Source organism: Salvelinus sp. IW2-2015, linkage group LG10, assembly GCF_002910315.2.
Source record: "Salvelinus sp. IW2-2015 linkage group LG10, ASM291031v2, whole genome shotgun sequence".
NCBI lineage: Eukaryota > Metazoa > Chordata > Actinopteri > Salmoniformes > Salmonidae > Salvelinus > Salvelinus sp. IW2-2015.
The window spans coordinates 5,327,545-5,343,143 of NC_036850.1; the positions used below are offsets into that span (position 1 = coordinate 5,327,545).

The 15,599-nt window shown below is 43.8% G+C and overlaps 1 protein-coding gene across 4 annotated transcripts in view; it reads left to right on the forward strand.

The window, feature by feature from the left end:
- Positions 1-15,599, forward strand: part of LOC111969192 (serine/threonine-protein kinase BRSK2) — a 192,979-nt gene extending 177,380 nt beyond the window's left edge. For 2 of the 4 annotated variants that reach the window (XM_023995137.2, XM_023995138.2), the window contains 5 exons: positions 691-1,384; positions 2,885-2,933; positions 7,138-7,261; positions 8,468-8,648; positions 9,416-15,599. In XM_023995137.2, coding sequence (XP_023850905.1) covers positions 691-1,384; positions 2,885-2,933; positions 7,138-7,261; positions 8,468-8,648; positions 9,416-9,513 — 1,146 coding nt within the window. In that variant the 3' untranslated portion in view covers positions 9,514-15,599. The remainder of the gene's footprint in view (positions 1-690; positions 1,385-2,884; positions 2,934-7,137; positions 7,262-8,467; positions 8,649-9,415) is intronic. The other 2 variants (XM_023995139.2, XM_023995140.2) reach the window with 1 other exon arrangement.

A 15,599-nucleotide genomic window follows, 5' to 3' on the forward strand; every position in this document is an offset into this window, starting at 1 on the left:
CACACACACACACACACACACACACACACACACACACACACACACACACACACACACACACACAGGGACATACACGCTCATGCGTTATATTTCACGAGGATCACCTCACCAAGGCAGTCGACAATAAACACTTCAATAATGCTGCCATATGAGTGACACAACAAAAAGCCGATAAGCCTTGCAATAAACTTTGAACACATGCCAGTTTTCATTAGCTGTCATAAACGTTCATGTCCTGTCATGATAGTTGCTATGTCATTCATACCACAGCATTGTGCAAGCAGTATGGCTGCTTTCCAACAATGAAGCCTGGGAGCTAATGCAGTTAGCGTTGGGTGCTGTTTCGGTTGCCGGTTTMGGTTTGGCTTCATGAATGCTTGTAATGTTCTACACTTCTGCCCCCCCCATGGTGCTGCTGCCTCCTGGTTGGCTGGTTGTGCTAATGGCATGTTCTTCTTGTCTTTCTTTCTGCACTCTCACCACTCTCCCTGCCTGTGTGTCACTCGCTCCACCTATCCTCTCCTCCATGTCATTTCTTACTATATTGCTGTTTTTTTRRRCCTGGTGCCTTTTCATTGCAATCCACCTTTATTGGGTTGTGGTGTTTTCTATATATGTCCCTTGGCTTCTGGGCGTGGTCTCTCATTGGCTGCCTGCYCTGTCAATCTAACGGTGCGTGTCCAATCGCAGCCGGTCCGGCGCTTCTTTATCCCGCCCCAGTCGCCGGACCTCTGTCAGTCGCCCAACTGTAGCCCCACCCATTCCCCAGAGTCCCGTCTTAACCATAACGGGGTAGGGGGGGCCAATCGCGTGCACCCACACCCGCTCCCCAACTCCTACACGCCAAAGATGGGGTCCCCCCTGATGCACCCCCGCACACAGACCCTCCCCGCCAAGCCCAAAGTGTCTGAGAAGCCCCTTCAGACCACCAGGTCCAACCCGCTTCCCAACTTGGCTGACAGCCCAACCACCCCCAAGTRGGAGCCCACCTCCCCCTCKTCACCCCTGGGCAGCCCCCCCTGCGTCACCAACAGCCCGCGGCCACGCCGCCACCCGCCCCTCACCGTGCCCCCTAAGCTCTCCATCCCCCTGTCCCCGATGCCACCCATGTCCCCCCTTCGCCGGCACCGCCTCCACCCTGACCACAACGGTCACAAATCTGTCCCCACCATACAGGTGACTCCGCACCCCTCTCCGCTGGGGAGCCCCCTCCCCACCCCCAAGGGCACTCCGGTGCACACGCCCAAGGATAGCCCGGCYGGCACCCCCAGCCCCACGCCGCCCCCCAGCCCCTCCATCGGCGGACTGCCCTGGAGGACGCGTCTCAACTCTATCAAGAACAGCTTCCTGGGCTCGCCGCGCTTCCATCGCAGGAAAATGCAAGGTACTGGACTGGACTGGGGTAGGAGACTTGGGGAGAGAGGTGAGGGAATAAGGCAGGGTTTCCACAAACACTAACAGTGGGTATAAGAATGAGACCCTTTGGTGGCTCACAGCTACATCCTTCTGGGCTGCGTAGATCATCCCCAGCGCAACGACGTGCTGGAACCACCTGGTCAAGGGGATAGGTCACCATGAGTTTTAAAAACCTACCTATACACAGATCATACAGTACGGTTAGAAAATATATTTTATACTCTCCCAGCCTTAGCACAGGGGAATATCTGCATTCATCTCAAGAGGGTTAACAGTAATGGTTCTGTCCTATACGTTGTGACATAACCTTATTAAACCACGGGGGAGGTAGTTCTTTATGCTAGTCCGATTAACTTCGATATGATTAGTATATATGTACATTATAAATCAACGGCTATTCCATTCTGATGAGAGGAGCAAAGGTGAGAAGAAGAATTGTTTGCGTTGTAAGGAGCGTATAGTTTCAGAGCTTTACCATAGGCGTTATGTTGGTTCTCAAAGCGTGCAAGCTCATATATGTAATTGGGGAAACTGTAGGGTGTATTTTTCTTCGTCCAATGAGTGGTATAATGTTTTAATGCCTGTAGGTAAGTTGTCATGTAATATGTGCTGCACGGTGATAGATCGTTGAAATCCTCCATTACTAAGGGGCGGGAGGGTAGCCTAGCGGTTAGAGCGTTGGGACAGAATCCCAGAGCCGGCTAGGTGGAAAACTCTGCTGTTTTGCCCTTGAGCAAGGCAATTAACCCCCACAACAACTGCTTCCCGGTTGAATGCATTCAGTTGTGCAACTGACTAGGTATCCCTTTCCTTTCCCTGACTGGATTTATACAACGTGAAGGGATATTTTCCATCTTATCCAGAATAACCATTGTAGATGATGGTATTACAATGGTAAAAGACAAAGCATTTTATAAACAATAGTGCTCTCAGATGTCAATCAAGCGATGTTGCCCATTGGTCTGACCTTTTCACCTTTAAAGGTCAAATGCAGCCTGTTTTTAACTCAGTATCAAACAATTTTTGGTTAACAATTAAGTACATTGTTTTGAATGAAAATGGTCAAAAAGAAACAAAAATTGCTTCTCAGTAAAAGAGCGATTTCTCAAGTGAGACTTTTGCTAGGGCTGTCTGGGAATGGACTGAGTGGGGAGCGGAAAACTGAAAACGAGCTGTTATTGGCATAGAGGTTTGYAACTCTCTGTCTTGTTGGTCTATTAACAAATGTACCTTCTGGTGATGTCACCAGGTAGGCCAAAACTCCATCCCACCAAAACAGGCTGAAATTTCAGGTGGTCTTTTCAAACATCTCTTACACTAAAAGGGTAATCATCATCTTCACAATTMCACAGTATTATTCCAACCTCATAGTGTGGAAATGTATACRAAACACAGAGAAATAATGTTTTTGACTGCATTGGGCCTTTAACCTTTCACTTTTGACCTCTGCCTCTGCCTCTCTCCACAGTCCCCACCCAGGAGGACATGTCCAGCCTCACGCCAGACTCTTCACCAGAGTGAGTGACCCCGGGAAACACGAATACAACATTTGACAAACATTGAGGTCAAGAAAGAAAGTCGCACACTCTACTTATGCTCCCAAACCCCTGAAGAAGGCGCTGCGTACCGAAACGTTGTTTGCTATATCCACGAGGGCGTAAATAGAGTGTGCGACTTTCTTCCTGTAGTTTACTCTCCTTAGGCAGCACCTCTACAGAACAGTTTTGGATGTGCGTCAGCCTATGCGTTCGTTCGGAGATCTAACACAAGTCTTTAGTCACATCCCAGTTTACCTATATGCTAATGAGCTTGCCTACACCTAGCAACTTAATTAAGCAAAAAATATTCAATTTTATTTGGAACGGCAAGCCAGACAAAATTAAACGGACCTATTTATATAATGAATATGAATTCGGGGGGCAGAAATGATTAAATATTACAGCATTAGACCTCTCACTAAAGGATCACTCATTTAAAATGTGTACTTAAATCCGATCTGGTTKTCTAGCAGATTAGTAAGAATGTCTCACCCAATGTTCAACAATGGCCTTTTTTTTACCATTATTCAGATTACAACCTCTCACTTTCAGTTATTTGAAAATTAAATAATCTACAAAATATGACTATTTTTAAAACAAGCCATAGAAAGTTGGTTGCAATTTGAGTTTAATTCACCAGAAAAGACAGAACAAATAATACAACAAATATTTGGTTAAATTCAAATATACTAATTGATAAAAATATGTTTGGAGAAAAACATTTAAAAKATMTATAATCTTTGTAAATTATATCATAAATAGGACTGGTGGAGTTATGTCACACATGCAGCTAACACAAATATGTGGAAATTTCTGCTCTTCTCAAAATTACAACCAACTGATTGCAGCATTACTGCAAAAATGGAAGAGGCAAGTGTAAGGGGGAGAAAGTAAGGAACTTGTCTGTCAGACCTGCATTAAAGACCACAATTGGTTAATGAAAAGTATACCAGTTTAATTTAGGGACCAAAAACAGTACAGCTGTGCCATATAGATTGCAAAATAGTTGGCAAGATTTTTGATGTACCGAATCTTTGGCACATAGTTTATCAACTGATATACAAAATGACACTGGATTCAAAACTTCGAGTTGTTCAATTTAAATTATTATACAAAATTCTTACAACCAATTGAATGTTATATACAGTGCCTTCGGAAAGTATTCAGACCCCTTGACTGTTTCCACATTTAGTTACGTTACACATTTACATATATATTCAGACCCTTTACACAGTACTTTGTTGAAGCACATTTGGCAGCGATTACAGCATCAAGTCTTTTTGGGTATGACGCTACAAGCTTGGCACACCTGTATTTGGGGAGTTTCTCCCATTCTTCTCTGTAGATCCTCTCAAGCTCTGTCAGGTTGGATGAAGAGCGTTGCTGGATTATCAGGTCTCTCCAGAGATGTTTGAAAGCCACTCCTGCGTTGTCTTGGCTTGTGCTTAGGGTCATTGTCCTGCTGGAAGGTGAACCTTTGACCCAGTCTGAGGTCCTGAGCTATCTGAAGCAGATTTTAATCAAGGATCTCTCTGTACTTTGCTCCGTTCATCTTTGCCTCGATCTTGACTAGTCTCCCAGTTCCTACCGCTGAAAAACATCCCCACAGCATGACGCTGCCACCACCGTGCTTCATAGTGCCAGGTTTCCTCCAGACGTGACGCTTGGCATTCAGGCCAAAGAGTTCAATTTTGATTTCATCACACCAGAGAATCTTGTTTCTTATGGTCTGAGAGTCTTTAGGTGCCTTTTGGCAAACTCCAAGCGGGCTGTCATGTGCCTTTTACTGAGGAGTGACTTCCATCTGGCCACTCTACGATAACGGCCTGATTGGTGGAGTGATGAAGTGATGGTTGTCCTTCTGGAAGGTTCTCCCATCTCCACAGAGGAACTCTAGAGCTCTGTCCAAGAACCTTCTCCCCCGAGTGCTCAGTTTGGCCAGGCGGCCAGCTCTAGGAAGAGTCTTGGTGGTTAAAACTGCCTTTTAAGAATGTGTTCTTGGGAACCTTCAATGCTGCAGAAATATTTGGACACGCTTCCCAGGTCTGTGCCCCGACACAATCCTGTCTCAGTGCGCTATGGACAATTCCTTCGACCTCATGGCTTGGCACTGTCAACTGTGGGACCTTATATAGACATGTGTGTGCCTTTCCAAATCATGTCCAATCAATTGAATTTACCACTGGTGGACTCCAATCAAGTGTTAGAGTCCTCCAGGATGATCAATGGAAACAGGATGCACCTGAGCTCAATTTCGAGTCTCATAGCAAAAGGTCTGAATAATTATGTAAATAAGTTATTTCTGTTTTTTATTTTTAATACATTTGCAAACATTTCTAAAAACCTGTTTTCACTTCGTCATTATGGGGTATTTTTGAGATTATTATTTATTTAATCAATTTTAGAATAAGGCTGTAATGTAACAAAATGTGGAAAAAGTCAAGGGGTTTGAATACTTTCCGAAGGRGCTGTATATGGGGGATACAACCGTTTTTCTGCGAAGAGAGAGAATCATTAGATCATTTGTTTTAGTACTGTCCATATATAGCTTGTTTTGTATAATTTACCTTAACCTTTTTTTAACTAGGCAAAGTCAGTTCTGAAGAACAAATTCTTATTTACAATGATGACCTACACCGGCCAAACTCGGACAACTCTGGGCCAATTTTTCGAATAGAAAGGTTCAGAACTCTTGTGAAACACCACAGCACAGTTGAAAACATATATGGCAAATAGAAATCAAAACTGGATGGTGTTCAGAGATAGATTTGAGGGGAGCTGAAGGATGGGACTAAAAACAAACAAAAGATAACTAATGTGAAATATACTGTGTCCATAAAATGTATATAGTATGTATAAGCTGGAAGTAGAAGTGTTGTTGTCCATTAGTCTACTCCAATTAGCGGAGGGGTGGTAGGGTTAAGGGAAAATAATAAAGGAAAATATTTACATATTTTATATATATATATTTACAAAAAATATGTATGGTGGATTGAAAATGATGCAGACAATTACATTGATGGAAGCCACAATCTATCTGCAATATTAAAGCTGATCTACCCCCTAAAATTKAATTAAATAGGTATCAGGCAAGGTTTCTAGTGATTTTGGTTCACCGATGTTGGCCCGTTAAGCTAACGTCTGGAGACATTAGTTCAGGGAGCTYCAGGTCTCAGGCAAGGTGATTCGTAACTTGATTGTGGGTCACTGAACCACCTCTGTCACATACATGTGCACGAAAGTCAACTCATTCTACCTTTCTACCTCTCTGGTGTTTTCGCCACTGGGCGAGTGACTACGTAAGGTACAGACAGTAGAGGTTTCTGCCCAAGAGGCCTGTGTGAACAATCCCCACAATTATGCAAATTGACCTCCTCCCAGTATTGCATCCCTCTCTCCTTCCTGTTGATTGGGCTATTTTTAGGGAATTGTTCCGCATGAATATTTTAGTGGTTTAGTTCCAGTTTGCTTCACAGAGAGAGAGCCACAGCTAYAGTCTGGTTGGATAGTTGGAGATGAGGCAGAAACGAGGAAGGGGCCTTGAGGTAGGTTAGTTGCAAAGGTAGTCAGGATGATGTCATTGCTATTGGGGACCAATATGAGGCCATTTGGCCYTTTGGACAAGCAGAGGGAGGAAGAGGGCTTACAGAACATGCACACGGGTTGAAGTTAGATGACAGAGGGAGGCGGAAACAGAATAGCCTGGTTCAGATATGAATGTGCTTTAACCAACTCCTCTGACTATAATTGTCATGGCATACATTATAGTCACCAAACACACCTGGACCAGGCCTGGAGGGACAAAGTGATTTTGGAAACTTAAACCGTTTCTGTTCATTACCCTTAAAGATCAGACAAAGCTTGGTAAATGTTGCATTATGCAAATGAGCGTGGCAGTTTGTTAGTTATTCCTCTTGACATGAGGCATTAGTATTCTCTCAAGCAGATACTAAATTAAGTGTGTGTGTGTGTGTGTGTGTGTGTGTGTGTGTGTGTGTGTGTGTGTGTGTGTGTGTGTGTGTGTGTGTGTGTGTGTGTGTGTGTGTGTGTGTGTGCTTCCAGTTCGTTGACATGTGTGTATCTGTGAGAATGCACTTACAGTGTGTGTGTTTGTGCGTACGTGTATATATATGTGTGTGTGTGTGTGTCCTCATAAAACTATTTTTTTTCTCCCTCCCTGCAGGCTTGCCAAGAAGTCATGGTTTGGTAACTTCATCAACCTGGAGAAAGAGGAGCAGATCTTTGTGGTGATCAGAGACAAGCCTCTCAGCTCCATCAAAGCAGACATCGTTCACGCCTTCCTCTCTGTAAGGACTTCCTCATCACACCTCTTTACCCCTCGCCGCTCCTCTTTCTCTCCCTCTCCATCTACTGTGTGTGTATATCTTCTTCTCTCGCTCTCTCTCTCTCTCCTCTCTCTCGTGTGCTCTGTCCTTTGTCACCCCCCTACTTGTGATGCCATTTGACTTGTTGTATGGAATTATATTTCAAAGTTCCTCGTCTTCAAACGTTGAAATCATTATTAGAGCTAGCACGCCAAGTGAAAGGGAAAAGGGGATACCTAGTCAGTTGTACAACTGAATGCATTCAACTGAAATGTGTCTTCCGCATTTAACCCAACCCCTTCTGAATCAGATGGCTATGTTCATTGGTTTGTCCTTGAGGCGAAGTGGATAAATTCAATGTAAAGCAACTGTGATTTTTCTTTCGATTTAGAGCAACTTTTAGTCAGTGCTACTGCCCTCTGTTGCTTTCCCAGTGAAGGTCATTGTCATTGTGTAATCAGTGAACAGCAGCCTGCTTTTTGTAGTCTGCATCTGATTGGTGCACAGCGGTCTGGTTTCTGACGTTAAAAATGTYCCAAGGAAAGGGCTTGATTGAGTCTTCTAAAGTTTTTTTCTTGGCCTCACTGTGCATAGCTGTGTCATTATAATGGTCAAACACAGCGTCAAAACAGTCACGACGACGGATGGAAAGTCACTTTGACACTAAACACTCATGGCACAACTGTTATCGTACGCTACAGTAGTTGGCTTGCATTAACCCTACACCTAGTCAATTGTCTAACCTTAACAGGTCCGCTTTATTTCCCAGCGGGTTTGTTTCAGTTCATTTTAAAAGGCACCTTAGTCCCTGTAGCCCAACACTGTGTTGTTGCTGTGTGTCCCTTGTCTCTTCAGCGCTGTCTATTGTATTTGACTCAGAGTCTGATGGTTCCTGACAGCGCTGTGCTGTAGTGGAACAGATTCAGTGTTGTCTCTTCCTGTCTTGTCTCTTCTTGTCTTGCCTCTTCTCTGTATTTTAGCTCGTGTATCATATCCTTTTTTCTCACTCGTCACACATGGTCTCTGTATGTAAACGGATTGTTTTCTCTCTCTTTATCCTGTGCGCTCTTTGTTTCCGCTCTCTCTCTCCCACCCTCCACCTCCCTGTCCCATCCCTCTGCTTCCCTACCTCCTGCTTCCCACCTTTCCCCCCCTCTCCCTCCCTCCCTTCTTCTCTCTCTCATGTAGATCCCCAGTCTGAGCCACAGTGTGATCAGTCAGACTAGTTTCCGGGCGGAGTATAAGTCTACTGCCGGGCCTACAGTATTTCAGAAGCCGGTCAAGTTCCAGGTGGACATCACCTACACAGAGAGCACCGCCGCCACCAAAGAGAACGGCATCTATTCGGTCACCTTCACCCTGCTCTCAGGTAACAKASACAGAAAGGCGGGCAGTCAGGCAGGCACATGCGAGCACACACACATATTAACATATACACACAAACACTGTATACACACAGACACTTCCTGAATATATACACACATGCACAAACACACACGCATCCACGCTGATGCAAGCGCCATTACACAGAAGCCAGGTGAGAAGAAGGACAGAAAACCAGAGACCGTTTCCCACCATAATCACACTGCACTTTAGTRCCTGCTGAGTGTCAAAYGACAACCTCTGGCCAATGACACTGGAGCATCATCTCTGGCCAAATATTCTGTGTTGTCTCTGCAGTACGTCTGCTTAATCCGATGTGGATAACTTATGTTAAATTGATGTTGAACAGACTCTTATTTAATTCCGCTGAATTCCATTTCGATTTACAGGACATGTGTTTGAATTAAAATTGAAGCTTCATTGAGGCTATTGTGAGGAAAATCAAATAGAAATTATGTCATTGTTTTCATAACGTTGGCACTCTTTGCGTCCTACTGGTGTGGCATTGTGTTTCAACATCACAAGCTTGTTTTCTGTCTATTATTCTGGTTATTTTCAAGAGCAATTCTTATTTTTCAGTCAATCAAGTCCTAAGTGTTTTTCTCTGTTTCTCTCAATTTCTCTCTCACTCCCTTCCTCTACCTTCTCTCTGCCTCCCTCTCTATCTCTCTCCTCATTCTCTCTCTCTCCCCCTCACTCTCTACCTCCCTCATTTTTCTCTCTGTCTCACCCCCTCTCCCTCTCTCTCACCAGGTCCTAGTCGCCGTTTCAAGCGTGTGGTTGAGACCATTCAGGCTCAACTGATGAGCTCACATGACCAGCCCGGGGTCCAGCAGATCTCTGGTAAGTAGAGACCCTCCCCTCACCCCCCTACACCCCTCCACTAACCCCTCCCCCTCCTCCTCCCGGCATCCCCGTAGCTCACGGCAACGCCACAGTCACAGTGCGGCTCGACTCACACGCTTTTGCACAAGGCATCTCCACATGCATGGCCCACACCATGGCAGATGCACCCGGCACCAACAAAGCAACAYCGTTGGTATCCTCGAGACATCTAGAGGGGGCACACACTCTCCTGACTTTCTTACATTCACACACCAGGGCCCAGTCATGACCTAAACAAACATCATTCATTTGACAACGGTTTGCTGCTAACTTTTTTAAACTTTCCAACCAGCTCTAGGTTAAGAGGTTGTTTTGTTGAACTTGTGTCCAGTATAACCTTCCCATATAGAGAATATGGACCAAAATGATGTAGCAGTTCAAAACGATCCTCCTCACATTAGCTCWGTACATGTATGTATTATATGGTTTTATATTCTGGGATGAAGATGGGTTGAACAGGGAGGAATGGAAGAAAAGAAAGACAGAGTCACGTTCTGTTCTTCACTTGTCCTTGTTTTTTCGTGTGTGTGCCTGTACTGTATAAATGTAGGTGTTTCTTCACTTGATAACAGCACCCACTGCTGGTGAGACACGGCATTACATGCATTACATAGTACATACTATAGAATATAATAAGGATAGTGCCATCTTTTTTTACTCCTGGGCCCACAGTATGAGAGTGTGCAGACTAATGCGTGTGTCCTAGTCTAGTGCTTTAACACCTGACTAAGATAATCAAGTCATCATCCAAACGTTGGTGAAGTGTACACATCAACTCCAGCGCCAGCTCAACATCAACATACATGAAAATTACGTGTTTCTATGTTTTGTAGTAAACAAAAAAAAGGTAGAGGAAGATAAGTGTTTCCAATGAAATCATCTGTGTGCATTTGAACCATTTATGAGTATGCCTTTTCTACTAATTGTCTACTAATTGGGCGATGACGTCATGGGAAATACGTATCTTCCTCTATCTTTTTTTAAGACAAAACATAGAACCACGCCATTTTCACATATGTTGGGGTGGTGCTGGAGAAGTTGGATTTTTTAAAATGTATTTCCCTTTAACGCACACGCGCACGCACGCACGCACACACACACACACACACACGAAGAACACAGGTTTGACCACTCTCCAGTTCACACATTTAGCACACGTACCAGCTAGCAGTCTTAGCACTTTGATTGCCTGGGACTCACCCTGTCACCGATGGGAACTGTTATCAGGCACTGTATGCAACACCCCCACCACATTCTCCATCAATAACTCATCCCCACCACTCTTTCACTGTTGCTTTCACTCGCTTTTTCTTTTCTTTCCTTCTTTGTTTCTTTCCTTCCTTCTCGCTTTCTTTCTTTCGCTTTCTCTCRGTCATCWGTCAATGTCTTTGTCCCTGTTTCTCTCTTTCTTCAGGGTTGGGGTCAAAGGTTTTACCATATTCCAGGGAATTCATTGAAATGCAATGAATGAGTTGGAAAAACATTATTTCAAATACTGTTTGATTTCCAAAATTCGTGAATTGAAGTTCAGTTGTTCTCCAGAATTAGTTGAGGTGGAATTGACCACAACCATGTAGCCGTGTATGTTCTATCCCTTTTTCTATCCATCTCTATCTCTTTATTTCCCTATTTTCCCTTTTTCACCTGTCAGTCCATCCCAGCCTGCTTTTGGTCATCATCCACAGCTTCAATCTAACTGCACTTGGCAGAGAATCACTAAAATAACTGAATGACTGGTCTGGCATGCTGCGTGGAATGCACGGGATTCAACCAGAGCCATAGACGGTCTGCAGAGTGTCTGGAAACTGATCATCTTTGCCGGCTCCAAATATTCAATGCATGTGATGGTCTTGGACTTTTTGGTGCCAATATGGCTGCCTCGATCATTCAAAAACTGAAACTGAGTTTGCCTAACTCTGTGTGTGTATGGCTCTGGGGTGAATCAATACCCTGAATGCTAGATATCACACACGAATGCTGAACAGTGTGTGTCACGTATGACAGCAACACACTTAGGGCATGTGTTTTTAGCCAACAACAAAAAAACGATTTGACCAACCGCACGCAACCTTTACTAATATTAAGTCAACCGCTAGAATAATATTTGTTACAGATCTGTGCAATCTGGTTGCACTCACTCCTTCAGTGTCTGAGACCAGAGGGGACTGCATGCGGTGCCAKGTTTTAAGAGTACTATTAGCTACTACACAGGACACTCATACTGTGTAAATTCTGACTTACTTTGTACGTGTGAATATTCCATGAGAAGAAGGAAGAAGGAAGCCAGGTGTGTGTGTGCGCGTGTGTGCAAACGTGTGTGTGTGTGTGTGCGTGCGTGCGTGCATGTGTGTGTTTGCGCAAATACATTTTCTCGTCCTTTTGTACATTGAGAGAATGCCCCCCCCCTCCCAAGTAGAATATTTCTAATCTCCCATTAGTTTTCACCCTACCCAGCTAATTAACGATTGAGAAAGAGAAAGGGTTGCATACAGAGAGTCAGAGACCTAGCTAGAGACAGACTGACAGATGGGTAGAGAGAGAGAAAGACAGAAAGTCTGAAGAGAAGCAATGGAAGCAGAACCCCCCCTTTTGAAATGCATGGACTTTAAACATCCATGTAAAGTAAGAGTAAGACATTCCATTTGAAGCGTTTGATTCCAGAACGGAGTATATCTTACCATGACATGGGCTAGCGAAAAGATAGACGTGATTTTGTTGAAAATATTGCAAGGTAATTTTATTTTAGAGAGACAAATAATCATGTTTTGTGGCAAAACGCTGTATAACCACCCCAAACCACAGAACTCCAAAAGAAAAAGTATCCCGATTGGGTTTTAAACAGTTATATGTCAAGTGCATTTGGAAAGTATTCAGACCCCTTGACTTTTTTAGTTTTTTTTTCATGTTACAGCATTGATTAAATTGTTTTTTCCTCATCAACCTACACACAGTACCCTATAATGACAAAGCAAAAACTGTTTATTATTATTTTTTATTTTTTTACAAAAATAAATAAATATCACATTTACATAAATATTCAGACCCTTTATCAGTACTTTATTTAAGCACCTTTGGCAGCGATTACAGCCTTCCCACTGGGCACAGACGTCTATTCCATGTTGGTTCAATGTAATTTAATTGAAATGACGTGGAACAACATTGATTCAACTAGTGTGTGCCCAGTCGGTCGAGTCTTCTTGGGTATGACGCTACAAGCTTGGCACACCTGTATTTGGGGAGTTTCTCCCATTCTCCTCTCAAGKTCTGTCAGGTTGGATGGGGAGAGTCGCTGGACAGCTATTGTCAGGTCTCTCCAGAGATGTTCGATTGGGTTCAAGTCCAGGCTCTGGCTGGGCCACTCAAGGACATTCAGAGACTTGTCGAGAAGCCACTCCTGCCAATGTATTGGCTGTGTAATTAGGGTCGCTGTCCTGTTGGAAGGTGAACCTTCGTCCCAGTCTGAAGTCCTGAGTGCTCTGGAGCAGGTATTCATCAAGGATCTCTCTYTACTTTGCTCCGTTCATCTTTCCCTTGATCCTGAATAGTCTCCCAGTCCCTGCCGCTGAAAAATATCCCCACAGTATGATGCTGCGACCACCATGCTTCACTGTAGGAATGGTGCCAGGTTTCCTCCAGACGTGACGATTGGCATTCAGACCTAAGAGTTCAATCTTGGTTTCATCAGACCAGAGAATATTGTTTCTCATGGTCTGAGAGTCCTTTAGGTGCCTCTTGGCAAACTCCAAGCGGGCTGTCATGTACCTTTTAAAGAGGAGTGGCTTCTGTCTAGCCACTCTACCATAAAGGCCTGATTGGTGGAGTGCTACAAAGATGGTTGTCCTTCTGGAAGGTTCTCCTTTCTCCACCGAGGAACTGGAGGTCTGTCAGAGTGATCGTCAGGTTCTTGGTCACCTCCCTGACCAAGGACCATCTCCCCCGATTGCTCAGTTTGGCTGGGCGGCCAGCTCTAGGAAGAGTCTTGGTGGATCCAGACTTCTTCCATGTAAGAATGATGGAGGAAACAGTGTTCTTGGGGACCATCAATGCTGCATAAATGTTTTGGTTCTCTTCCCCAGATCTGTGCCCCGACCCAATCCTGTCTCGGAGCTCTCAGGACAATTCCTTTGATCTTATGGCTTGGTTTTTGCTCTGACATGCACGGTCAACTGTGGGACCTTATATAGACAGCTGTGTGCCTTTCCAAATCATGTCCAATCAATTTAATTTACCACAGGTGGACTCCAATCAAGTTGTAGAAACATCTCAAGGATGATCAATGGAAACAGGATGCACCTGAGCTCAATTTCGAGTCTCATAGCAAAGGGTCTGAATACTTGTGTAAATAAGGTATTTCTGTTTTTTATTTTTAATACATTTGAAAAAATGGCTAAAAACCTGTTTTCACTTTGTCATTATAGGGTGATGAGGGAAACATTTATTTAARACATTTTAGAAATAGGCTGTAAAGTTTTTAAAAAGATGATGAAAAAGTGAAGGGGTCTGAATACTTSCTGAATATACCGTATACTATAATGGAAATGATTCGAAAAATGCACCATCTGCAAAAATCATATAGAACATTCCATCCACCTGGACAATGGATATAGCGCATCTTGGGAAAAACTAGTGCGTTGGATATCACATTTTGCAAAAAAAAACGTTTCTTTTTTAAAAGCACACCTGAAGTAAATGTTTTAAAAGGTTGATAACAGCCATAATTCATACTCAGAGAAAAGGACCCGTGTGCATTCATTTCAGAAGAAAAATAGCCAAATGTATACAAATATTTATACAAATCTTCATTTGTATAAACCGGCTGACACTGTTAGAGAGTGACTCTCAGATATCTCTCAGACACTTTGACCAGCAAACCCTCCGAGCCACTGTTTCCCTAATGAAATACTCACTCGATTGGCAAACAGCAAGCTACTAGCCTGAGCCTCCCTCACTACACCCGATGACTCTTAACCTCACCATCAACGCACTATGGTGTCACTAATGCACAGCTCTCCGCATGTGTGTGCGTGTGCCTGTGCGTGTGTGCGTGTGCGTGTGTGTTTGTGTGCGTGTGCGTGTGTGTGTGTGTGTGTGTGATCCTTTGCATGGCACAGTGTGTGTTGGGATGCACACTAGTGTTGATGCAAATGCCCACTTCCCTTCCATTCCATGGGTAAAACACATTGTAGACCATCAATAACACATGGCTATGTAGCACAAGAACAATGGTAAGTGATAGCAAGATGACATTGCGTAAGTATTTTGTGTTGGGTCAATAAAAACACCCAGCTAATTAACTTTAAAAGGACAGTTAGACTGATAGATTTCAAGGAAGTTTGGAGTAAACTTGTATATGTTTGACTCTCTGTGGAACACTAAGGGCTGGCCTCCCAGACCCAGATTAAGCCTGTTACTGGATTAAACAGCACTTTCAATTTAGGACCTCCATTGTGCATGCTTTTTAGTCCAGGACAAGGCTTAATCTGTGTCCAGGAAACCACTTACTTGAAAGTGAAATTGATTMTGTGATGAGTGATGTTATTGTGATGATGGCATGTTGTTCACGTTGTCTGTGTTTGTCTGTGAGCACTGTATGTACTCATTCTAAGGTATGCTTTTATTGTGGTGACTGGGATAGTTACCAGGAGCTTGGAAGGCAAAGARATTATGTTTTGTGGTACTCTGAAATGCTGCTCGTGTTCCCAGCCCTTTCTCTCCTCCCCCCTTTCTTRGGAAAGATAGCATTTGGGCATACCGGCTTTTGTTACAGGCCTGCTCTACCACTTCCTATTTCTACTAATCATCTTCTAATCAGGACCTTGACTAGCTAAATCAGGAGTGTTAGAGCAGGGCTGGAACAAAAACCTGCACTCAGTAACTCTCTAGGATGCAGATTTGACCACCCCTGCCCCAAACCTGGTATTTGTAGTTATCACCCTTCCAGAGCTCAAGCTGGCCCTCCTATGTCACCACTCTCACCCAAACCAGGTAGAACAGAGACTCAAAAGCCCACTGGTTTTATGTGAACCCTACATTTTTTAAATAGATTACTATT